This window comes from Coregonus lavaretus (assembly GCF_964263955.1).
Source record: "Coregonus lavaretus genome assembly, chromosome: 20".
NCBI lineage: Eukaryota > Metazoa > Chordata > Actinopteri > Salmoniformes > Salmonidae > Coregonus > Coregonus lavaretus.
Genome location: NC_140007.1, coordinates 40,203,478 through 40,230,493, shown reverse-complemented (window position 1 = coordinate 40,230,493; position 27,016 = coordinate 40,203,478). Strand labels below are relative to the sequence as shown.

The following is a 27,016-nucleotide window of genomic DNA, read 5'->3' as shown; positions in this document are numbered from 1 at the left end:
ATTTGGGTTTTTTTCATACTGGTCCCCTGTGGGAATCAAACCCACAACCCTGGCGTTGCAAGCGCCATGCTCTACCAACTGAGCTACATAAGACTCTTCTGTCTTATTCATCAGTCAACTGATATAATTAAATCAGTTTGAGTTTCCAATAATTGTCTTTTGACGACAGACCGATAAGCAATTCGTTGAACAATTGAATTGTCTACAATAGATATCACATTGTGTGTCCCAAATGGCACCCTATTCCCTATATCCTTCAATCTCAACTCTGGACCTCGAAGCCGGTTCCACTGCATTTTTTCATTGTTCCCCTCTAATCAGGGACTGACTTAGACCTGGGACACCAGGTGTGTGCAATTAATTATCAGGTCGAACAGGAAACTAGCGGGCTCCGGACCTCGTAGGGTAAGAATTAAATACCCCTGCCCTATTTAGTGCACAAATGACCAGGGCCCTATGGGGACACACAATGGTTTTGGTAGACTATCTGTTGTTGCTGGAATTCAGATTTCCACAAGCAATGTCAATCAACTGCCTGCAATCAAGATTTAGACCTTGACATTAATCTGAGAGATGGAGGCCAGCAAGCGCCTTCTCAATGTCTGAGTGTGAATCCCAAATGGCACCCTATTCCCTATACAGTGCACTATTTTGGACCAGAGCCCTACTGGCCTTGGTCAACAGTAGTGCAATAGGGAGTAGGGTGCCATTTAGGACAGTTCTGAATAAATCAGTCTACAGTTTCAAGGCAGCAGTAGTGGAGATGGTATTTAATTGCTTTGACATGAATAATGTAACTTTGTTGAAGTAATGGCTGTGTTAATTTAGGCTACAGCACTCTATGCTGAGCATTAATTAAACAATGTGAATTCTTTTTCCTATTGACAAAATCTAATCGTCTTGAAAATCAGAGTGATTTTGATATAGAGTAAATTAATCAGATGTTTTAAAGTTGTATTCTTGGTTGCAAAGTAACAGTAGACTAGCCAATATACATTTCAGAATGTCACAGTCAGGTCTGTGGAGATAGGTTATCTTTAGGACCCTGCAGACGGCAGTTAATCATTTCAACAAATGGCACCTGTTAGGTTCAAAGGGGAAGCCGGGAGGCCACGGTGTTGGCGCTAGTGCACCTTTTTGCGCTGAGTAAAATACACTTTTAAAGTTAATACCTACGTCCAGCTATCTTCTTCGCATTACTAAATAAAGAGCGTCGCAAAGCCACAGCAAGGCCGTCTCTTCAAATTTGTGAACAGGTTCCAAGGTAAGAAAGAAAGATATTCGGGAGACAACGCATCATTGCGCCTCTCTTGCGTCGTAATCACTAACTGTAAGTCGCTCTGGATAAGAGCGTCTGCTAAATGTGTAAAATGTTAATGTACTATTAACCGTTTTTTCATTATGCACCAGATAGGCTACATTTGTATTGCAACAAAGTTTTTGTAACTGTATGTAATTTCCTGTGAGACACTTATTGAACAAGATAATCCTTAGGGATAGTGACTGCTTATGTTATTTTATCCTATCTATGTCATAAATTAGTTATTTTGTCGTTTGTGTAAATCCCAATGGGAAATCTTTATTTTTAAAACATTTTTTTGACTAACTCTAGTCATATTTCATAAGCTATAGTCAAATACTTCCTGATATATTTGTCACGACCAATTTCCTGCTTCTGGCATCGTTTTACACCCTCGAGCCGAAAGAGATTTTAGTAGATGAAGGAACGTGTTTAAAAACCACTCAAATTTACTTGGGAATTAAATGAGTTCAGTTTAGGGCTTACAGTGCCTTCAATAATTATATGGTTACTTACTTTCAAAAGCCTATTTATTATAGACATCGTTGAAAGTGTAACAATGTTGCAGTTTCATGTTCACTTGGTGTCTGTAGTATCTAGCAGTAGCATGGATGGCATATATCACTCCTCACCTGTTTCCAACCCTTTGTACTGTCTCTGGTATGTAAATGGCTGGTTAACCAGATTTATGGGTGGACCTCCTATTCTCACTGCATAGTGCAATTAGGATAATACACGACTTGTGTAGCGCTTTTCAGTGAGCCAAAGTCTCTTTTCAATAGTAGAAACTAAACAAAAAACGGAGATTAAAACAAAACAACGCCAGACTAACATCAGGAAGAAATAAAAACAAGAAACAAAGACAAGGGGTAGGGCTAGAAGGGAAGTGTATGAGTGAACGAGTAGGTGTTGTGTGTTGGGGGGGGGGTCTTAAGGGTAGTTCCATGGTGAAGAGATGGGGCTTTAGGAGGGACTGAAAGATGGTGATGGACTCAGTCATGGATGGTTGGAGGGAGTCCCGCTGCCTTGGAGCAACCCTGGAAAATGCCATGTCACCAAAACTCTGGAGCTTGGACCTGGGAACGGCAAGGTGGCCTGCTGTGGTGGAACAGAACCATTTGGAGCTTATGGAGGGAGCTTGAGTTGATGCCGGAGAGTAGCGAGTTGCAGTAGTCGAAACGGGAGGAGGATGAGGGTTTCAGCGGCAGGACGGGAAAGGGAGGACCAGACTTTGGCATTATTGCGGAGGTGGAAGAATGAGGTTTTGACAGTCTGTCGGATGTGGTGGACGAAGGAGAGGGTGGAGTCCAGGATGATGCAAAGGTTGCGTGCGTGGGGTGAGGGAGAGAATGGTGTCATCAATGTTTGCCAACTTTGCTGAGTGCGGTTTTGGTTCCTATGAGGAAGCTCAGTTTTTGTCACTGATCAAATCAAATCAAATTTTATTTGCCACATGCCCCGAATACAACCGGTGCAGACATTACAGTGAAATGTGAGAAAAATGGGGTGAGAGAAAAAAAGAGCAGAGATAAAATAACAGTAGGGAGGCTATATATACAGGGGGGGTACCGGTGCAGAGTCAATGTGCGGGGGCATCGGCTAGTTGAGGTAGTTGAAGTAATATGTACATGTGGGTAGAGTGAAAGTGACTATGCATAAATAATTAACAGAGTAGCAGCAGCGTACAAAGATGTGGTGGAGGGTGGGGGGGCAGTGCAAATAGTCCAGGTAGCCATGATTAGCTGTTCAGGAGTCTTATGGCCTGGGGGTAGAAGCTGTTGAGAAGTCTTTTGGACCTAGACTTGGCACTCCGATACCACTTGCCGTGCGGTAGCAGAGAGAACAGTCTATGACTAGGGTGGCTGAAGTCTTTGACAATTTTGAGGGCCTTCCTCTGACACCGCCTGGTATAGAGGTCCTGGATGGCAGGAAGCTTGGCCCCAGTGATGTACTGGGCCGTACGCACTACCCTCTAGTGCCTTGCGGTCAGAGGCCGAGCAGTTGCCATACCAGGCGGTGATGCAACCGGTCAGGATGCTCTCGATGGTGCAGCTGTAGAATTTTTTGAGGATCTGAGGACCCATGCCAAATCTTTTCAGTCTCCTGAGGGGGAATAGGCTTTGTCGTGCCCTCTTCACGACTGTCTTGGTGTGTTTGGACCATGATAGTTTGTTGGTGATGTGGACACCAAGGAACTTGAAGCTCTCAACCTGTTCCACTACAGCCCCGTCGATGAGAATGGGGGCGTGCTCAGTCCTCTTTTTTTTTCTTTCTTGTAGTCCACAATCATCTCCTTTGTCTTGGTCACGTTGATGGAGAGGTTGTTATCCTGGCACCACACGGCCAGGTCTCTGATCTCCTCCCTATAGGCCGTCTCATCGTTGTCGGTGATCAGGCCTACCACTGTTGTGTCGTCGGCAAACTTAATGATGGTGTTGGAGTCGTGCCTGGCCATGCAGTCATGGATGAACAGGGAGTACAGGAGGGGACTGAGTATGCACCCCTGAGGGGCCCCCGTTTTGAGGATCAGTGTGGCAGATGTGTTGTTACCTACCCTTACCACCTGGGGGCGGCCCGTCAGGAAGTCCAGGATCCAGTTGCAGAGGGAGGTGTTTAGTCCCAGGATCCTTAGCTTAGTGATGAGCTTTGAGGGCACTATGGTGTTGAATGCTGAGCTGTAGTCAATGAATAGCATTCTCACGTAGGTGTTCCTCTTGTCCAGGTGGGAAAGGGCAGTGTGGAGTGCAATAGAGGTTGCATCATCTGTGGATCTGTTGGGGCGGTATGCAAATGTAAGTGGGTCTAGGGTTTCAGGGATAATGGTGTTGATGTGAGCCATGACCAGCCTTTCAAAGCACTTCATGGCTACAGATGTCAGTGCTACGGGTCAGTAGTCATTTAGGCAGGTTCTTAGTGTCCTTGGGCACGGGGACTATGGTGGTCTGCTTGAAACATGTTGGTATTACAGACTGTCAGCAACGCAGATTATAGCAAAATAATATAAAGATAATAACACTAGGAATAAAGACACAATGAGTAACGATAACTTGGCTATATAAGCGTCTGCTAAATGGCATATTATTATTGTTATTATACACAAAGTACCAGTACCGAGTCGATGTGCAGTGGTACGAGGTAGTTGAGGTAGATATGTAGATTTAGGTAAAGGTAAAGTGACTAGGCAACAGGATAGATGATAAACAGTAGCAGCAGCGTATGTGATGAGTCAAAAGAGTTAGTGCAAAAAGGGTCAATGCAGATAGTCCGGGTAGCTATTTAGTAGTCAAAGTTTTGCAGTCAAGAGTTTTGGCGAGGAAGGGGAGGTTGGAGATGGGGCGATAGTTTTTGAGGATGGAGGTACACTACATGGCCAAAAGTTGGAACCTCTCATTCCAAAATCATAAGCATTAATATGGAGTTGGTCCCCTCTTTGCTGCTAAAACAGCCTCCACTCTTCTGGGAAGGCTTTCCACTAGATGTTGGAACATTGCTGCGTGGACTTGCTTTCATTCAGCCACGAGCATTAGAGAGGTCGGGCACTGATGTTGGGCGATTAGGCCTGGCTCGCAGTCAGCGTTCCAATTCTTCCCAAAGATGTTCAATGGGGTTGAGGTCAGGGCTCAGTGCAGGCCAGTCAAGTTCTTCCACACCGATCTCTACAAACCATTTCTGTATGGACCTCGCTTTGTGCACGGGGGCATTGTCATGCTGAAACAGGAAAGGACCTTCCCCAAAGTGTTGCCACAAAGTTGGAAGCACAGAATCGTCTAGAATGTCATTGTATGCTGTAGAGTTAAGATTTACCTTCACAAGAACTAAGGGGCCTAGCCCGAACCATAAAAAACAGCCCCAGACCATTATTCCTCCTCCACCAAACTTTACAGTTGTGCTGACGTAGCTTCCAGGGGCAGTTTGGAACTCGGTAGTGAGTGTTGCGTTTCAGCACTCAGCGGTCCCATTCTGTGAGCTTGTGTGGCCTACCACTTCGCAGCTGAGCCGTTGTTGCTCCTAGACGTTTCCACTTCACAATAACAGCACTTACAGTTGACCGGGGCAGCTCTAGTAGGGCAGACATTTGACGAACTGACTTGTTGGAAAGGTGGCATCCTATGACGGTGCCACATTGAATGTCACTGAGCTTTTCAGTAAGGCCATTCTACTGCCAATATTTGTCTATGGAGATTGCATGGCTGTGTGCTCGATTTTATACACCTGTCAGCAATGGGTGTGGCTGAATCCACTAATCTGAAGGAGTGTCCACATACTTTTGGCTATGTAGTGTATCTAGTCTGGCCTTCTTTAAGATGGAGGTGACTGCAGGGATTTTGTAGTCTGCAGGGATTTTGTAGTCTGACGGCACAGCTCCATGGGCAAGGGAGAGGTTGATGTAGGTACGGTATGGACAGAGAGCAGGCAGGCATGCTTTAATGAGAACTGTGGGTAGAGGATCCAGGGAGCAGGTTGTAATCTTGGATGACATGACGAGTTTTGAGATATAGGGAGAGTCAATGGGGGGGGCGAATGTGTGGAGTCTGTTTCAGAGGTGACTGTTGGGAGGTTGACGGGGAGGGGCAGATTGATCAGTCAGTGATGAGTTTATTTTGGTGATCTTGTCCTTGAAAAGTTGCAGAGTTCAGTGGAGGGAGTAGAGAAAGTGTCATCACGGGCTGAAGTAGTTTGCTTACTTATATTTGGCATTGCATTCACTGACAGTCATACAATGATGGCTTTGAAGTACAGTATTGTTACAAATTAGAATTAATTGTAAAAATTCCATATTTTATTGTTGTCCAAGAACAAAATATTAACAATTTGGTATCAGGATGATTATTTGTTACGTTCATACATTAATGGAAGGGCAAAGTTGTTCTGAGCACGTTTTCCATACTACATGGTAGAACTAGAAAGAGTTGAAGCAACAACCCTGTCCTCCTTTTTTACATTTTAGTCATTTAGCAGACGCTCTTATCCAGAGCGACTTACAGTTAGTGAATGCATACATGTTTATTTTTTTGTTTCTTTTCATACTGGCCCCCCGTGGGAAACGAACCCACATCCCTGCCGGCCAAACCCTCCCCTACCTTGGACGATGCTTGACCAATTGTGCGCCACCCATGGGTCTCCCGGTCGCGGCCGGCTGCGACAGAGCCTGGACTCAAACCAGGATATCTAGTGGCACAGCTAGCACTGCGATGCAGTGCCTTAGACCACTGCGCCACTCGGGAGTCTTCACATGGCATTACTGACCTCTGTTACCGGTATGACAACAAGGCAAACAGGCTGTCAACATTCGAGTCAGTATTGCTCTGTGTGGCCAATGTTGGGCTCTTGAACCACACAAGTGTATTGAATCAATGAGGAAGGTAGGCTTTCCTTAAGAGGACTGGCTTAAATGAATGATGAGAAAGTAAGAGTTTAAGAGGCCCTAAGCAGTAAGCCTAAGCCTATCATTATTGTGATTGATACCCCCTCATAAAGCAGGACGTTGTTGTCCAAGATCTGTTAGTGCTGTCTTGCCAGCTCCAGTGAATGACAGTAATGGATTTGGCACAACAGCACATATTAGGCCATATTCACTAGGAACCATTCATGGCTAGTTGTGGAGCTGAATCTGTCCAGGTGTGTTTGTCATTAGTCATAGTCGTGGGTGTGTTTTATGGAAGGCGTGATGTGTCATTCATTAATGTGTGTGGGAGCTGCTCAGTCAGACGACAGGTGAAGGTCCACAAGGTGACCCGCGCATCCAGGAGTGGAAGGGAAGGGAGGGTATGTGTCACGACTTCCGCCGAGGCTGCCTCCCCTCCTTGTTCGGGCAGGTTTCGGCGTTCGTCGTCACCGGCTTACTAGCTACTGCCGATCCCATTCTCATCACTCCACTTGTCATGTCTTGTCTTGTCAATCACACACACCTGGTGCTCATTCCCCTAATTAGTATGTGTATAAGTGTTCCCTCTGTTCCCCTTGTCTTTATGAGTGATTGTTTCATTGTGAGAGCGAGTAGCTCGGTTGAGCTTCTCTTCCATTTTTGTTATTGCCAAGGTGGAATATTTCCCTTGTTATAGTTTCATTTTGACGTTGGGTGCGTTTGATTTATGTAAACGGAATAAACTCTGGACTTCTGTGTTTTACCTCCTGCGCCTGACTCCTTTATTCACACCTCAACACAGTATGACCGGGGTTTACCTGGACAGGTGTGTTCTTGGCTGGAGCGGTTGGGTGCAGGCAGGTATGATTGAATTTAAAGTGGACACATTTAAAAAACATAGTCGCTTCAGCCAATTGAAATCAACAATAAAATGGTACAAATGATTGAGGACCTTAAACAAAGTCAACAGACGTATTTCCATTGTGGTTCTCAGGTGTTAATAACTGTTTACCGAGAGGTTCTGTTTGTTCTTTCACTCTCGTTCTCTCTACTCCCTCGGTTCCCTGTGTGTGTGGCTGTTCCTCTGGGACTCCACCTCCAGCCAGGAACGAGAAAGCGAGGGAGAGAGAGTAGCTATGACAGTGGAGGAGTGTTATAGGAGTTGCTAGGTACACGGCTAGTACACGCTGGTTAAGAAGAGCTGTCTGGACCAAATCTTTTGACATTTGGCAGGTAGTTATTATAGACATCTGGTTTTGGGTAGAGCTGCATTTAAAACTGCAATAGATTCACCTTGGTGTCAGGTGAAGAAAGTATTTGAGTCCATTTTCTGTTTCTTTGTGTTTGAGTCCAGTGTCTATTTAAGAAAATTGTTAGTAGTCTTAAATAGCTCTTCGCTGCTATTACTATGTAATGCCTCCAGTTCTAAATTAACTTTCTATTTTTCTCGCTCACTTCTCTCCCTCTGTTTCTCTCTGTCTCTCTCCCCCCCCTCCCCCAGCTGCGGCCATTTTGCATTGACCCACCACCATGCGTCTGTTCCTGCGTCGGCGCGTGTCCCCCCTGAAGCTGGCCCTGGTTGGGGGGACTCTGTTCATGGTTGTCCTCGTGGTCCTCCAGAAGGACGTGGGCTCCAAATCTGTCCAGGACCCCTGGTTCCAGGACCTGGTGGAACGCAAGGAGAGAGTGCTGGTGATGGTCCGAGGAGCAGTCAACAACCTGGGCTTCCAGGTACCTGTATGGGTCCTTTTGGTGGGGGGACTAGAGTAGTAGTGTGGGTGGGCTTAGTGACCATTATTATTATTATTATTATTATTATTATTATTATTATTTTTAAATAAAATGAAGAAAACTAATAATAACCTGGGCTTCCAGATCGGAGCTCCCCAGCCTCCACCGGTGGAGGAGCAGCAGGCCACCCCAGACCGCAACTGTCCTCCAGGTCACTACACCCAGGCGGAGCTGAAGCCAGCCCTGGAGAGGCCACAACAGGACCCCCAGGGGCCCGGGGCCGATGGGACGGGCTATGAGAAAGAAAAGATGACACCAGAGGAGGAGAAAGAGAAGGAAGAAGGGATGACTGTGAACTGTTTCAACCAGTTCTCCTCTGACCGGATCTCCCTCAGCCGTAGCCTAGGAGATGACACCCGGCCACCAGAGTAAGACTATGTCCCAATTATCTCTCCTTCCTCCCAAAGTGTGCACTTGTTCACTTCCCTTAACTGATTTGAAAGGAAATGGCTTGTATAAGAAATCTGGTTGGAACTCCCACTAGCCCATTCCTACACCAATCCAATGATTTTATACTTGTGGGAAGTAGTGAACTAGTGCACATTTCAGGAGAAACAAGATCTTATTAGAACGCACCCTAAGACTTTGGAACTAATTGTAACCATGGTGATGGAAGAAGGGTTGAGGAGTGGGTAGCGTATTACCGTTGGGGCCGAGAAACCAGCCCTTAATGTTTTGTCCATAGAGTAACCATGGTGATCGAGAGGGGTGGTGTGATACCTTGACAGCAATGAAAAGTCTGAGTGATGTTTTTTCCTAAAATATTTTTTGTGAACTCACAGTGCAGATAATATTGACCTTTTTTCCTTTTTATGACTATCAGCTTTCTGAGAGTGAGAACACACACACACATACACATACACACACACACACCTGGCAGTTTGGTGCCAGGACAACAACCTCTCCCTCAACGTCAGCAAGACAAAGGAGCTGATCACGGACTACAGAAAACGAAGGGCCGAGCACGCCCCCCATCCACATCGAAAGGGCTGTAGTGGAGCGGGTCAAGAGCTTCCAGTTCCTCTGTGTCCACGTCACTAATTAATTAACATGGTCCACACACACCCACACAGTTGTGAAGAGGGCACGACAGCGCCTCTTCCCTCTCTGGGCTGAAAATATTTTACATGGGCCCTCAGATCCTCAATGTTCTACAGCTGCACCATTGAGAGCATCTTGACTGGCTGCATCACCACTTGGTATGGCAACTGCTTGGCATCCGACCACAAGGCGCTACAGAGGGTAGTGCGTACGGCCCAGTACATCACTGGTGCCGAGCTCCCTGCCATCCAGGACCTCTATACCAGGCGGTGTCAGAAGAAGGCCCTAAGAATTTGTCAGACTCCAGCCACCCAAGTCATAGACTGTTCTCTCTGCTACCGCACGGCAAGCGGTACCGATGCACCGTCTGGAACCAACAGGACCCTAAACAGCATCTACCCCCAAGCCATAAGGCTGCTAAATAGTTAGTCTGGGTAGCTATTGATGAACTATTTAACTATCTGCATTGACCCTTTTTGCACTAACTGTTTTGACTCATCACATACGCTGCTGCTGCTACTGCTTATCATCTATCCTGTTGCCTAGTCACTTTACCTTTACCTAAATCTACATATCTAGCTCGTACCATTGCACATCGACTCGGTACTGATTCCCTGTGTATATAGCTAAGTTATCGTTACTCATTGTGTATTTATTCCTTGCGTTTATAATTTTTATATTATTTCTCTTTTATTCTCTCTGGATTTTTGGGAAGGGCCCGTAACTAAGCATTTCACTGTTAGTCTAAATCTGTTTATGACAGCTTGGTTTTGATTTGACACAGTCTTGCCCATTATTTTCTCCCAGGTGTGTGGAGCAAAAGTTCCGTCGCTGTCCTCCTCTCCCCACCACCAGTGTAATCATAGTGTTCCACAACGAGGCCTGGTCCACCCTGCTGCGTACCGTCTACAGTGTCCTCCACACCTCCCCTGCCACCCTGCTCACTGAGATCATCATGGTGGATGACGCCAGCACTGCAGGTTGGCATCTTTCAGGGCTTTACTGTAGCTAGCACTGGAGCCTAGCTATAGTCCTGTTAATGACTTGGGGCAAACCTTAGGGCAGCGATAATTAATCAATTCATATAATTGATTAGTGGACAACGCCAGCACCACAGGTGGGCATGATGGCTCAAGAACTGGAGCCTGACGCCATGGGTGGACTTAGAGCAGGAGATAGATAGGCCTTGGTTTAGAGCTTGACGCCACTAGGCCTTGGTTTAGAGCTTGACGCCACTAGGCCTTGGTTTAGAGCTTGACGCCACTAGGCCTTGGTTTAGAGCTTGACGCCACTAGGCCTTGGTTTAGAGCTTGACGCCACAGGCTCTTAGAGTAAAACATACTGTGGAGCCTGGGTCGTGTTCATTAGGGCACAACTTAGCCAAGCATTTTGCCATAGATAATGAAATTAATTATATTCCTTGTTTCTGAGCTCGTTCTTCGGTTTCTTGTCTACGGATCACAACTCTGTTTCAGAGCAAAGCATGTGTGACTTCATTTACACAGGCAGCTCAATTCTGATCTTTTTCACTAATTGGTGTTTTGACCAATCGGATCTGGAAAATATCTGAGGTGAAAAAGACCAATAAGTGGAAAAGAAATATCAGAATTGGGCTGCCTGTTAAAACGCAGCCTACCATTATTATTAGACTGTTAACGTGTCAATGACTGGACAAGTGTCCGTAATAAAGACTAAACGAGGAGGTGCTTTATTACACAGTTGCTTGGTTAACTACAGTATAACTGCTCCTGGACCTTGGAACCTCTATCTCCTCCTGACTGGATAGGTTCGCTTCAATCTCTCACCCTGTTTTAACGACCATCTGTATACTAGCTAGCAAATTGACTGACTTAGCATGTGGTTTCTTAAATATGTTGTGGAAGAAGCGTGATGTTCGTTGTGGCCAGTGCATTGCGTACAGTGCAGTCTTATTAATACTGAAACTTGTGAGACAGTTTTGTTCTCAGAGCTCTACTGTCTCCTCTTTTCTAAATATGACTGGATGTGGTTACAGTCCTATGCCATCACATTTAGACACCATGGGGTTACAGTCCTATGCCATCACATTTAAAAAGCATTGTGTTATGTAGAACAGATATGACTCCGTCAGGTAGAATTGGAAATTGTCAGCTCTATTAATTCAATTTCTATGTACATGTCATTGAACACACCCCTGCTCTCTGTCAGTTCCCTAGAGATGCTGTGTTCATAACATCTTGTAAATACAAGCATACGACCGGGAAAATTTCACTTGAACGCCCCTCTAACTCGTAATTACTAGTGGAAAATACGTCTATCATGCCTGAGCTCAGACTTCTCCCACATGCTGAACTCTGACGTCACATACTAAGGAAATTACCTCAAACAGCTTTTTCGGCAGTTAACAACAAAACATTATTTAGGAAAATCAATCTATTAATATGGTTTCAAACACTAATTTGTTTACGAGCATGATAGTTGTACTTTTAGTTTATGGTTGATGCAGCTTCTTTGCCATTTAACCAATAGGTGTTTTCAACAAGTTCAAAGCATGTGAACACTCACAACTCGTTGCTCCCATTTTACAAGTAGTATTTTCTGAGTTTCCCACTTGTTATGAACGCAGCATTAACCTCCTGTCATTAACCCCGCCAACCCCCATGCTCCAGATCACCTAAAGAAAATGTCAGCCAAGTTCCTGGCTAAACACGATGATGCTCCAGACCTCCTGAAGAAAACACATACCTGTTATGACATTCTTTTCTTCTTCCTACCAGAGCACCTGGGGACCCGGCTGGATGAGTATGTGAAACAGCTGAAGATAGTGAAGGTGGTGAGACAGCAGGAGAGGAAGGGCCTGATCACAGCCAGGCTCCTTGGGGCCAGAGGGGCACTGGGAGAGACACTCACCTTCCTGGACGCACACTGTGAGTAGTGATGGATGGATGGATGGATGGATGGATGAATGAATGCTCGGGGACCCAGGGAGAGACACTCACCTTCCTGGATGCACACTGTGACAGCTACTAGCCAACTAGGAATAGGTGGATGGTGTACACTGAGGGTCAAAAGTATTTGGACAGTGACACAGTTTTGCTTGTTTTGGCTCTGTACTCCAGCACTTTGCATTTTGAAATTATACAATGACAATGAGGTCAGATTTAAATTAAGGGTATTTTCATCAAAATCTGGTGAACCGTTTAGAAAATTACAGCACTTTTCATAAATAGTCCCCCCATTTTTAAGTAACCTAAATTATTTAAGTAACCTAAATACATTTGTATTAAGTTATTTGGTCCCATATTCCTAGCACGCAATGACTACATAAAGCTTTTAACTCTACAAACTTGTTGGATGCATTTGCAGCTTGTTTTGGTTGTTTCAGATGATTTTGTACCCAATAGAAATGAATGGTAAGTAATGTATTGTGTCATTTTGGAGTCACTTTTATTGTAAATGAGAATAAAATATGTTTCTGGATTCTTCTACATTTAATGTGGATGCTACCATGATTACTTATGGATAATGATGAATGAAACGTGAATAATATTGAGTGAGAAAGTTAGAGGGTCAAAGATCATACCCCCAAGACATGCTAACCTCTCACTATTACACTAACAGGTAGGGGTTAGCATTTTATATCATACCCCCAAGACATGCTAACCTCTCACTATTACAATATCATGGGAGGTTAGCATTTCTGGGGGGGATATGATATTCATGCCTCTAACTTTCTCACTCATCAGTATTCACGATTCATTCATGCTTATCCGTATTCGCAACAAAAAATGTGTCACTGTCCACAATACTTCTGGACCTCACTGTATATGCCAGAGTCGGCATGGTTTCAAATCCAGCCACTGCCCTTTGACTCGAGCTCCTCATCCTTTGCTGTCTTTCCTCCACTGTCCTATGTTCAAAAACAAAAACAATACGAAAGGAGATGGATGGAAGCACTGTCAGTAGCTAGCTCAAAAGGCCAGAGCAACACCGTTCACCCCTTATTGACCCTCTCACGTCTATTCCCTTGCCCACAAGGAAGGATCGGTGGAGGGGTAAAATGGTTCCCATGAGACCAATCCATTTACAACCATTGTGTTTCATCTGTATTTGTTTAAATGTTTAGTACAGCTTTAATACATATAATCTAATAATTGAGTTTATAAACTACTTTTAAACACTTCTATAAATCGTGCATACGGAAAGTATTCTGACCCCTTGACTTTTTCAAAATGTTGTTACGTTACAGCCTTATTCTAAAATGGATTAAATAAAAATCCTCAGCAATCTACACACAATACCCCATAATGACAAAGCGAAAACAGGTTTTTTGATTTTTTTAAACAAACAAACAAATACCTTATTTACATAAGTATTCAGACCCTTTGCTATGAGACTCGAAATTGAGTTCAGGTGCATCCTGTTTCCATTGATCACCCTTGAGATATTTCTACAACTTGATTGGAGTCCACCTGTGGTAAATTCAATTGATTGGACATGATTTGGAAAGTCACACACCTGTCTATATAAGGTCCCACAGTTGACAGTGCATGTCAGAGCAAAAACCAAGCTATGAGGTCGAATTAATTGTCCGTAGAGCTCAGAGACAGGATTGTGTCTAGGCACAGATCTGGGGAAGGGTACCAAAACATTTCTGCAGCATTGAAGGTCCCAAAGAACACAGTGGCCTCCATCATTCTTAAATGGAAGAAGTTTGGAACCACCAAGACTCTTCCTAGAGCTGGACGCCTGGCCAAACTGAGCAATCGGGGGAGAAGGGCCTTGGTCAGGGAGGTGACCAAGATCCCGATGGTCACTTTAACAGAGCTCCAGAGTTCCTCTGTGGAGTTGGGAGAACCTTCCAGAAGGACAACCATCTCTGCAGCACTCTACCAATCAGGCCTGTATGGTAGAGTGGCCAGAAGGAAGCCACTCCTCAGTAAAAGGCACATGACAGCCCGCTTGGAGTTTGCTAAAAAGGCACCTAAAGGACTCTCAGACCATGAGAAACTAGATTCTCTGGTCTGATGAAACCAAGATTGAGCTCTTTAGCCTGAATGCCAAGCATCACGTCTGGAGGAAGCCTGGCACCATCCCTACGGTGAAGCATGGTGGTGGCAGTATCATGCTGTGGGGGTGTTTCTCAGCGGCAGGGACTGGGAGACAAGTCAGGATCGAAAGATGAACGGAGCAAAGAACAGAGATCCTTGATGAAAACCTGCTCCAGAGCGCTCAGGACCTCAGACTGGGGCAACGGTTCACCTTCCAACAGGACAACGACCCTAAGCACACAGCCAAGACAATGCAGGAGTGGCTTCAGGACAAGTCTCTGAATGTCTTTAAGTGGCCCAGCCAGAGCCTGGACTTGAACCTGATCGAACATCTCTGGAGAGACCTGAAAATAGCTGTGCAGTGACGCTCCCCATCCAACCTGACAGAGCTTAAGAGGATCTGCAGAGAAGAATGGGAGAAACTCGCCAAATACAGGCGTGCCAAGGTTGTAGTGTCATACCCAAGAAGACTCGAGGCTGTAATCTCTGCCAAAGGTGGATGCACCTGGGGTCTGTTGAGGCGAGAAGGATGGCCAGGAGGATGCAACGTTACAAAACATTCACATAGAATAGTATTGTGTAGAGTATATATGATTTTCTGTCATGTAAAATTGGGAATGGAGTCAGCTTCATTCATTACGTCTCTATCTGCAATGTTCCACAACGTTTGTCTACTGAACCTCCTTGTACTTTGTTTGTAAAAAATAGATGTTTTATTTAACTACTGAACACTACCCTCCTCTCCCCTCCCAAGGTGAGTGTTTCCATGGCTGGCTGGAGCCCCTGCTGGCTCGTATCGTAGAGGAGCCCACGGCTGTGGTCAGCCCAGAGATCACCACCATCAACCTGAATAACTTTGCCTTCAACAAGCCTGTAGCCACCGCTAAGGCCCACAACAGAGGAAACTTTGACTGGAGCCTCACCTTCGGCTGGGAGGGCATCCCCGAGCATGAGAGGAACAGACGCAAAGACGAGACCTACCCCGTCAAGTAAGGGCTAGGGACCCACCAAACATGTTTTATATCATTTACCCTTTATTTAACCCCTTAAAATCCCATGAGGAATCGAACGAGACCTGGCAAATGGTGTGTATGCATAGTGAAGTTAATGATATGTTAATGAAAAGCTCACAATTCAGCATGTATAATAACATAATATAACATTAACATATTACACAATATTATATCATTCAAACAGCGTTAATAAAGTGGACTATATAAAATACTTAAGATAGTCTAAAACAGAGCATATACACTGAGTGTACAAAACATTACGAACACCTGCTCTTTCCATGACATATACTGACCAGGTGAAAGCTATGATCCCTTATTGATGTCACTTGTTAAATCCACTTCAATCAGTGTAGATGAAGGGGAGGAGACAGGTTAAAGAAGGATTTTTAAGCCTTGAGGCAATTTGAGACATGGATTGTGTATTTGTGCCATTTAAGACAAAATATATGTGCCTTTTGAACTGGATATGGTGGTAGGTGCCAGGCGCACCGGTTGTGTCAAGAACTGCAACGCTGCTTGGTTTTTCACTCTCCACAGTTTCCCTGTGTGTATCAAGAATGGTCCACCACCCAAAGTACATCCAGCCAACTTGACACAACTGTGGGCATCCCTGTTGAACGCTTTCGACACCTTGAAGAGTCTTTGCCCCAATGAATTGAGGCTGTTCTGAGGGAAAAGTGGGGTGCAACTCAATATTAGGAAGGTGTTCTTAATGTTTTGTAGACTTGTTGTAATAAACATTATCTCATGCTTTTGCATTGCATTGACACCATTTGCCACCTCTGCGGGTCTGTTCCTTCAGAACTCCAACATTTGCCGGTGGTCTCTTCTCCATCTCCAAGAAGTACTTTGAACACATCGGGACGTACGACGATAAGATGGAGATCTGGGGGGGTGAGAATGTGGAGATGTCCTTCAGGGTTAGTTTCCCCTCTGCCCTTTCCTCTAACAGTGTTAATAAAGTGGAATATATCAAGTACTTAAGTGAGTCTAAAACACTGAGCCATATATAGAGTTTAGTCATTATGGTTTCTCAAAGACATTCTGTTTCTGTTGATTATTACCTCAATTAAATTGGTTGAATGGTGTCATGTGACCTCGACATTGTATATGGCTCTGGTCTTAAATAATCATCCTTGTTTCTACAAATCTCCCAACTTAATTGTACATGTTGGAATGATTGAAATGACATGTACTGTAAATTGAGTATGGTGTGAACATGTGTCTGCAATGGGAATTTCCAGGTGAAGAAAAGGGACAGCAGTCATGGGTAAAGTCAATCAAAAATCAATCAATCGGGTTAATTACAAGTTGCAACCAGGAGACACCACCCAGCACAGAAGCAGAGAAAATGTCTAACTGGCCTCTTGGAGACCTTAATATCCTAATCAGACATACAGCACCAAATGTTCTGTAAACACCAGCCCCAGAGGCTTCTGGGAAGTCAAAACAGACTTCAGCTGCTATAGAATCAGTGTTCACAGAAAGTCATCAATACAATAGTAAATAATCAGTGTGTCCTTCGTCATTGTACCTCCAGTGACAAAGCAGGTCACTAAGTTATCCAGCTAACTGTGATCAACTTTCTGACATCATCCCACCCCCCCAGGTGTGGCAGTGTGGGGGCCAGCTGGAGATCATTCCGTGTTCTGTGGTGGGTCACGTGTTCCGTACCAAGTCCCCCCACACCTTCCCTAAAGGCACTGAGGTCATCACACGGAACCAGGTACGACTAGCAGAGGTCTGGATGGACGACTACAAACGCATCTTCTACCGACGCAACAGTAACGCTGCGAAGATGGCTAAAGAGGTATGCCCATGTTCTCAGTCAACTCCAAGTTTCATATACTGTACTGTTAGATATAGTGCTGTGCAATAAACGTCTACTAAAGATGCAACCAGAACGCTGCTCAAATGGCACAAGAGGTGAGAGTACAAGGGTTAGTTAAGCCCATGGCTTGTTTTCATTTACTCCAAGTTCCATAATACTATTAGATAATCTTGTGTTGCCAGATTTGGTAATCTCACATTCGCTCGACACAAAAGGAACATCTTAATCAAGGTTAACTGTAAGCCAACACACTACTGCACGTAATGCGTGTCTGCGCATACCGCAATCTGTTTATAAGAAATTAATATGCATCTGGAGTAGGCTAAAATAGATGTTTTTATGAGTGCCTATATATGATATATATGGGGTTCAAGTTAACGGTCAGTGCACAGATTGAAGAAGCCACTTGTTCCAGAGTTCCCCTCTCACTCATTTCCACTACTCTGTGTTGCAGAAAGAGTTTGGTGACATCTCAGAGCGGCTGAATCTGAGGGACAGCCTGCAGTGTAAGAACTTCACCTGGTATCTGAATAATATCTACCCTGAGATGTTCATACCAGACCTCACCCCAACCAAGTTTGGAGCGGTAAGTCTTGTTCCCGAATCCCTTCAGGTGTACACACACACACACACACACACACACACACACACACAGACTCACTCCCTTCAGTTGTGTTCCGTTGTGCCTCAGGGAAGTTCTGTACAGCAGTGCATGTTTATTTGCTGTGTTGATATCGTGTGTGTGTGTGTGTGTGTGTGCAGATTAAGAACTCTGGCACTCAGAGCTGTCTGGATGTAGGAGAAAACAACCAAGGAGGAAAGCCACTGATCATGTACACATGCCACAACATGGGGGGAAACCAGGTACTGTACACGTGCCACAACATGGGGGGAAACCAGGTACTGTACACGTGCCACAACATGGGGGGAAACCAGGGACTGTACACGTGCCACAACATGGGGGGGCAACCAGGGACTGTACACGTGCCACAACATGGGGGGAAACCAGGTACTGTACACGTGCCACAACATGGGGGGAAACCAGGTACTGTACACGTGCCACAACATGGGGGGAAACCAGGGACTGTACACGTGCCACAACATGGGGGGAAACCAGGGACTGTACACGTGCCACAACATGGGGGGAAACCAGGGACTGTACACGTGCCACAACATGGGGGGAAACCAGGGACTGTACACGTGCCACAACATGGGGGGAAACCAGGGACTGTACACGTGCCACAACATGGGGGGAAACCAGGGACTGTACACGTGCCACAACATGGGGGGAAACCAGGGACTGTACACGTGCCACAACATGGGGGGAAACCAGGTACTGTACACATGCCACAACATGGGGGGAAACCAGGGACTGTACACGTGCCACAACATGGGGGGGCAACCAGGTACTGTACACGTGCCACAACATGGGGGGGCAACCAGGTACTGTACACGTGCCACAACATGGGGGGAAACCAGGTACTGTACACGTGCCACAACATGGGGGGGCAACCAGGTACTGTACACGTGCCACAACATGGGGGGAAACCAGGTACTGTACACGTGCCACAACATGGGGGGAAACCAGGTACTGTACACGTGCCACAACATGGGGGGAAACCAGGTACTGTACACGTGCCACAACATGGGGGGGCAACCAGGTACTGTACACGTGCCACAACATGGGGGGGCAACCAGGTACTGTACACGTGCCACAACATGGGGGGGCAACCAGGTACTGTACATGTGCCACAACATGGGGGGGCAACCAGGTACTGTACATGTGCCACAACATGGGGGGAAACCAGGGACTGTACACGTGCCACAACATGGGGGGAAACCAGGTACTGTACACGTGCCACAACATGGGGGGGCAACCAGGGACTGTACTGTCACTGGTTGTGTGGTAGATGGTGACTCAGTATTTACTCTCATTGAATTGGGTTATGTCTATTTTGGAACAAGTAGGCTTAATGTATTCAAGGCTTAATGAACCCTTATCATAAAGACTTTATAAATGCTCTGTAAGCCTTCAGAAGGTTTTAAAAGGGACCCGTTTTATAGGGAGCGTTTGTCTCAGACTTTGTATCTCTCCTCTGTCTCCCCAGTACTTTGAGTATACGTCCCATAAGGAGCTGCGTCACAACATAGGGAAGCAGCTGTGTCTGCAGGCCTACCCCCAGCCAGACCAGGTTAAGATAGAGCTCTGTACGCTGAAGGGCCAAGGGACCAGCGTGGCCCCACAACAGGAGTGGGTCTTTACAGGGGTAAGGAAAGATTACCTGGACAAGCATGCATACACGCACACACATGTTTATACATACTGCCTTCAAAGTATTATACTTTATTTTACAAACTCTTATACTAAAAGGGCATTATCATAATTTTCACAAATTCACAGTATTATTCCAACCTCATAGTGTGGAAATATAAATACACTACCTTCAGAAAGTATTCACACCCCTTGACTTTTTCCACATTTTGTTGTGTTACAGCCTGAATTTAAAGTTGATTGAATTGAGATTTTGTGTCACTGGCCTACAGACAATAATACCCCATAATGTCAAAGTGGAATTATGTTTTTAGAAAAGTTTACAAATGTCATTAAAAATGAAAATCTGAAATGTTTTGAGTCAATAAGTATTCAACCCCTTTGTTATGGCAAGCCTAAATAAATTCAGGAGTAGAAATGTGCTTAAGTCACATAAGTTGCATGGACTCACTCTGTGTGCGATAATAGGGTTTAACATGATTTTTGAATGACTACCTCATCTCTGTACCCCACGCATACAATTATCTGTAAGGTCCCTCAGTCGAAGAGTGAAATTCAAACACAGATTCAACCACAAAGACCAAGGAGGTTTTTCAATAACAATAAATGTAAAAAAAAAAAAGCAGACATCCCTTTGAGCATGGTGAAGTTATTAATTATGCTTTGGATGGCGTATCAATACACCCAGTCACTACAAAGATACAGGCGTCCTTCCTAACTCAGTTGCCGGAGATGAAGGAAACCGCTCAGGGATTTCAACATGAGGCCAATGGTGAATTTAAAACAGTTAGTTTAATCGCTGTGATCGGAGAAAAATGAGGACGGATCAACAACATTTGTATTTACTCCACAATACTAACCTAATTAACAGTGAAAAGGAAGCTTGTACAGAATTTAAATATTCCAAAACATGCATCCTATTTGCAACAAGGCACTAAAGTAATACTGCAAAAAAATGGCAAAGCAATTAAGTTGAATACCACTGTCCATATTTTCAAGCATAGTGGTGGCTGCATCATCTTATGGGTATGCTTGTAATTGTTAAGGACTGGAGAGTTTCAGGATAAAAACGGAATGGAGCTACGCACAGGCAAACTCCTAAAGGAAAACCTGCTTCAGTCTGCTTTACACCAGACACTGAGAGATGATTTCACGTTTCAGCAGGACAATAACCTTAAACACAAGGTCAAATCTACACTGGAGTTGCTTACCAAGAAGACAGTGAATGTTCCTGAGTGGCAGAGTTACTGTTTTGACTAGCGATGATCAACAACCAATTTGACAGCTTGAAGAATTTTGAAAAAAATAATGGGCAAATGTTGCACAATCCAGGTGTGGAAAGCTCTTAGACTTACTTAGAAAGACTCACAGCTGTAATCACTGCCAAAGGTGCTTCTACAAAGTATTGACTCAGGGGTGTGAATACTTATGTAAATGAGATATTTCTGTATTTCATTTTCAATAAATGTGCTAACATTTCTAAAAATATATTTTACTTTGTCATTATGGGGGATTGTGTGTAGGTGGGTGAGAATGCAGGCTGTAACACAACACAATGTGGAATAAGTCAAGGGATATGAATACTTTCTGAAGGCACTGTGTGTGTAAATGTGTATATGTATGTACAGTACCAGTCAAAAGTTTGGACACCTACTCATTCAAGGGTTTTTCTTTATTTTTACTATTTTCTACATTGTAGAATAATAGTGAAGACATCAAAACTATGAAATAACACATATGGAATCATGTAGTAACCAAAAAAAGTGTTAAATCACCCTTTGCCTTGACAGCTTTGCACACTCTTGGCATTCTCTCAATCAGCTTCATGAGGAATGCTTTTCCAACAGTCTTGAAGGAGTTCCCACATATGCTGAGCACTTGTTGGCTGCTTTTCCTTCACTCTGCGGTCCAACTCATCCCAAACCATCTCAATTGGGTTGAGGTCAGGTGATTGTGGAGGCCAGGTCATCTGATGCAGCACTCCATCACTCTCCTTATTGGTCAAATAGCCCTTACACAGCCTGGAGGTGTCATGTTTTGACAGTGTCAACAGCAAATACCATCACACCTCCTCCCTGCTTCACGGTGGGAACCACACATGCCGGTCTAATGTCCATTGCTCTTGTTTCTTGGCCCAAGCAAGTCTCTTCTTCTTATTGGTGTCTTTTTAGTAGTGGTTTCTTTGCAGCAATTCGACCATGAAGGCCTGATTTCACGCAGTCTCCTCTGAACAGTTGATGTAGAGATGTCTGTTACTTGAACTCTGTGAAGCATTTATTTGGGCTGCAATCTGAGGTGCAGTTAACTCTAATGAACTTATCCTCTGCAGCAGAGGTAACTCTGGGTCTTCCATTCCTGTCGTGGTCCTCATGAGAGCCGGTTTCATCATAGCGCTTGATGGTTTTTGCGACTGCACTTGAAGAAACTTTCAAAGTTCTTGAAATGTTCCGTATTGACTGACCTTCATGTCTTAAAGTAATGATGGACTGTCGTTTCTCTCTGCTTATTTGAGCTGTTCTTGCCATAATATGGACTTGGTCTTTTACCAAATAGGACTATCTGCTGTATACCACCCCTACCTTGTCACAACACAACTGATTTGGCTCAAACGCATTAAGAAGGAAAGAAATTCCACAAATTAACTTCTAACAAGGCACACCTGTTAATTGAAGTGCATTCCAGGTGACAACCTCATGAAGCTGGTTGAGAGAATGCCAAGAGCGTGCAAAGTTGTCATCAAGGCAAAGGGTGGCTACTTTGAAGAATCTAAAATCTATTTTGATTTTGTTTAACACTTTTTTTTTGATTACTACATGATTCCATATGTGTTATTTCATAGTTTATGTCTTCACGATTATTCTACAATGTAAAAAATAAAGAAAAACCCTGGAATGAGTAGGTGTGTCCAAACTTTTGACTGGTTGTGTGTGTGCACACGGACACTACCGTTCAAAAGTTTGGTGTCACTTAGAAATGTCCTTGTTTTCCATGAAAACATACATGAAATGAGTTTTTGAATAGGAAATATAGCAAAATGAATAGGAAATGTAGTCATTGACAAGGTTTAGAAATAATGAGTGTGTCCTTCAAACTTTGCTTTCGTCAAATAATCCTCCATTTGCAGCAATTACAGCCTTGCAGACCTTTGGCATTCTAGTTGTCAATTTGTTGAGGTAATCTGAAGAGATTTCACCCCATGCTTCCTGAAGCACCTCCCTACAAGTTGGATTGGATTGATGGGCACTTCTTACGTACCATACGTTCAAACTGCTCCCACAACAGCTCAATAGGGTTGCGATCCAGTGACTGTGCTGGCCACTCCATTATAGACAGAATACCAGCTGACTGCTTCTTCCCTAAATAGTTATTGCATAGTTTGGAGCTGTGCTTTGGGTCATTGTCCTGTTGTAGGAGGAAATTGGCTCCAATCAAGCACCGTCCACAGGGTATGGCGTTGCAAAATGGAGTGATGGCCTTCCTTCTTCAAGATCCCTTTTACCCTGTACAAATATCCCACTTCACCACCACCAAAGCACCCCCAGACCATCACATTGCCTCCACCATGCTTGACAGATGGCATCAAGCACTCCTCCAGCATCTTTTCATTTGGTGTGCGTCTCACATATGTTCTTCTTTGTGATCCGAACCCCTCAAACTTCGATTTGTCTGTCCATAACACTTTTTTCCAATCTTCCTCTGTCTAGTGTCTGTGTTCTTTTGCCCATCTTAATTTTTATTTTTATTGGCCAGTCTGAGATATGGCTTTTTCTTTGCAACTCTGCCTAGAAGGTCAGCATCCCGGAGTCGCCTCTTCACTGTTGACATTGAGACTGGTGTTTTGCGGGTACTATTTAATGAAGCTGCCAGTTGAGGACCTGTGAGGCGCCTGTTTCTCAAACTAGACACTCTAATGTATTTGTCCTCTTGCTCAGTTGTGCACCGGGGCCTCCCACTCCTCTTTCTATTCTGGTTAGAGCCAGTTTGCGCTGTTCTGTGAAGGGAGTAGTACACAGCGTTGTACGAGATCTTCAGTTTCTTGGCAATTTCTCGCATGGAATAGCCTTTATTTCTCAGAACAAGAATAGACTGACGAGTTTCAGAAGAAAGTTATTTGTTTCTGGCCATTTTGAGCCTGTAATCGAACCCACAATTGCTGATGCTCCAGATACTCAACTAGTCTCAAGAAGGCCAGTTTTATTGCTTCTTTAATCAGCACAACAGTTTTCAGCTGTGCTAACATAACTGCAAAAGTGTTTTCTAATGATCAATTAGCCTTTTTAAAATGATAAACTTGGATTAGCAAACACAACGTACCATTGGAACACAGGACTGATGGTTACTGATAATGGGCCTCGGTACGCCTATGTAGATATTCCATTAAAAATCAGCCGTTTCCAGCTACAATAGCCATTTACAACATTAACAATGTCTACACTGTATTTCTGATCAATTTGATGTTATTTTAATGGACAAAAAAATTGCTTTTCTTTCAAAAACAAGGACATTTCTAAGTGACCCCAAACTTTTGAACGGTAGTGTATATGTGTATCAAATCAAATGTTATTTGCCACATGCGCCGAATACAACAGGTGTAGACATTACCGTGAAATGCTTACTTACCTTTGTGTGTGTAGACAAACACACACACACGTATATGTATATATGCTGGGTGGAGGGACATTTTAGACTCATTCTTGAAGAGTGCTTTTGCCAATCATGTGGATAATGAAATACATTTCATCTGCTTAGGTAACTATCTGTTAACATTCTGTCACAACGCAAAAGAGATTAGGTGTAGAGTGATGACATAGCTGCAGTACATGGTCTAACTCTGTAGTTAACTCTCTGCCCTCTCCAGGAGAATCTCCTCCAGAACCCAGCCAGTGGAAAGTGCTTACTCCTGATAGGGAGCCAGATAGTGATGTACTACTGCAACGCAGCTGATCTCAACCAGCACTGGACATTCAGTTGACCTCCCTGAACTTTAACCCCTGACCTTAACCAGAACTGAAGCTTGTACTGGACCTTGACCCCTCTACCAGCCCATCCTCCCATAGACTCAGGGTCAAGCAGGAAGGGCCAGTTCCAGCTGAGGACAACAGGACAGGACCATATGCCACTGGAGAACAGAAAATTGCTGACCTGAGAGGAGTGGACTAGTAGAACATGGAGTACTGCATACCTATGTGAAGGCGCTCAGGATTTAACCTCTGACTGTTTTAACTATATTTATGATGGAGACTCAGGAATGAAGGTTGGAGGTGGTCTGGTTCCTTCTTGTGGAGGGTGTGAATTAATACTGCAGCCTGGGTTGTGTTCAGTAGGGAGAAAATGTTTTGAAGCAGAGTGAAACTGGGAGGTCCATTCCTACCTGAACTTGTCCAATGAGAACAGATTTTAATTTTTTGTTGCAAAACATTTTGCTACGGTATACCCTACTGAACATGACCCTGAACTGGCAGGCGCCTATATCCTCAACTCAGCTAATATGGTAGGGAGAGGTCCATCACAGACCACTAGTACCTTAACACAGAAGTTCCTTCTCTTTATACTCCAGATTTTTTATATTTGTTTTGTTTGTGTTTAACTTACAGTATGTTTGTCAGGGAATTCATGTAGACATGAATGTTGTTGCTGTGACAATGCAAATATCTGCCAAAGGGAGAGGTGTAAAAAGAAGAGGAGGGGGGAGAGATATTCTAAATCATGATAAATATTCCTATAAACATATGAAGGAATGGAAATTGAATGAGTACTTTTTGGGTTTTTTAATTGAGTTTGAATCTTGTTTTATTTTTATTAACATCATGCATTCAATAAGACTTGTAAACTTCACCCTTTGTTTGGCCACCTGAAATTAATAAAAACAAGAAGATTGTGTATTACAGCCAGCATTTGATAACATGGCTTTCCAACACTGTTTACCTATGTGATGCTTGGTTGGTTTCTACCAGACTGTCTCTAGTTCTTTGTTGTTTTGTTTCTGGTTATGTACTACTTTACATGTGGCATGAACTGAAAGTACTGTATATTCAAAACACAATGCTATCATTTAAATTGTCTGGCGAGGTAACTAATGGATGCTGAATATCATGCTCTGGTCTTGTGTCCGTTCCTATGTGACATTCATACTGTTTGATTCCAGTTCAACTTTATTACGCTGGAAATAAGAACCGGGACCATATCAGAACCCACACGCTGATAAGAGACTTTCAGTGAGTCCCAAATGCTACACCAATCAGAGTCCCAAATGCTACACCATTCACTATAGTGAATTACTTTTGACGAGGACCTGTAGGGATCTGGTCAAAAGCAGTGCACTATGTAGGCAATAGGGTGCCATTTGGGACGTAAGATTTCCTACAATAATAAACCTTGCTCCTTGTGACCGAGTGAGCTGTTGAATAGGCTAGTTAATGATAAATATATCTTGCTCGCACAATTTGTTTGCGCAACAATGTTTGTGCAAGGAGTGGTTTCGGACTCTTAAGGTCATTCCTTAAATGAATTATAACTTAGACAAGTTCTAAGTTAAAGAATACTAAGAAAATGAACGTGTGTTAGACTGACTAATCTTGAGAAAGTTTAACACAAAACATGGCATTTATTTATATTTGGAAATGAAAGTTGAGTGTTGGCTAGCCTCGGCTCCAGCCTGTGGCTGAGGGTTGTCAAACCAGGGCCCGGTTTCCCGATAGCGATGGAATTTAGGCTTACGAGTATTTCAACATTGCATCTTTCCTACAACCGCCGAAGATGTAACATGCGTTGCCCAAAATACCACGCAGAGAAAACGGTCACTAACTGCGTTGTTGGCTCAAGTGTCGATATTGATAGGATCGAAAGGAAGTGCTCAGGTCAGCTTTCTCCATTCAATTCTTACCTTTCAATGATATTGAAATCAATTTCATGTTCATTTAATTGTTTTATTTTGCTATTTGTCTACTACCAAATGTTTTGTAAACTGTGTATATTAAGACAAAACATTAAGAACACCTTCCTCATATTGAGTTGCCCCCTCAAATCCGCCTCAATTGGTCTGGACATGGACTCTACAAGGTGTCAAGCGTTCCACAGGGATGCTGGCACATTTTGACTCCAATCCTTCCCACAGTTGTGTCAAGTTGACTGGATGCCCTTTGGGTGGTGAATCATTCCTGATACACCCGGGAAACGGTTGAACGTGAAAAACCCAGCAACGTTGCAGTTCTTGACGCAAACCGGTGCGCCTGGCACCTACTACCATACCCCCTTCAAAGGCACTTAAATATTTTGTCTTGCCCATTCACCCTCTGAATGTCACACATACACAATCCATGTCTCAATTGTCTCAAAGCTTAAAACTCCTTTAACCTGTCTCCTACCCTTCATCT

The 27,016-nt window shown here is 44.1% G+C and overlaps 1 protein-coding gene across 1 annotated transcript; it reads left to right on the top strand.

Moving 5' to 3' along the window:
• Positions 1-1,086: 1,086 nt before the first annotated feature.
• Positions 1,087-25,736, top strand: LOC311148261 (polypeptide N-acetylgalactosaminyltransferase 6-like). Its single transcript, XM_084185162.1, has 12 exons — positions 1,087-1,264; positions 8,167-8,396; positions 8,541-8,824; positions 10,305-10,477; positions 12,254-12,403; positions 15,282-15,516; positions 16,343-16,460; positions 17,150-17,350; positions 17,826-17,957; positions 18,134-18,235; positions 19,480-19,638; positions 24,502-25,736. Exons 2-12 carry the CDS (start codon positions 8,196-8,198, stop codon positions 24,613-24,615), a joined length of 1,869 nt encoding a protein of 622 aa, XP_084041288.1. The 5' UTR covers positions 1,087-1,264; positions 8,167-8,195; the 3' UTR covers positions 24,616-25,736.
• Positions 25,737-27,016: the final 1,280 nt, after the last annotated feature.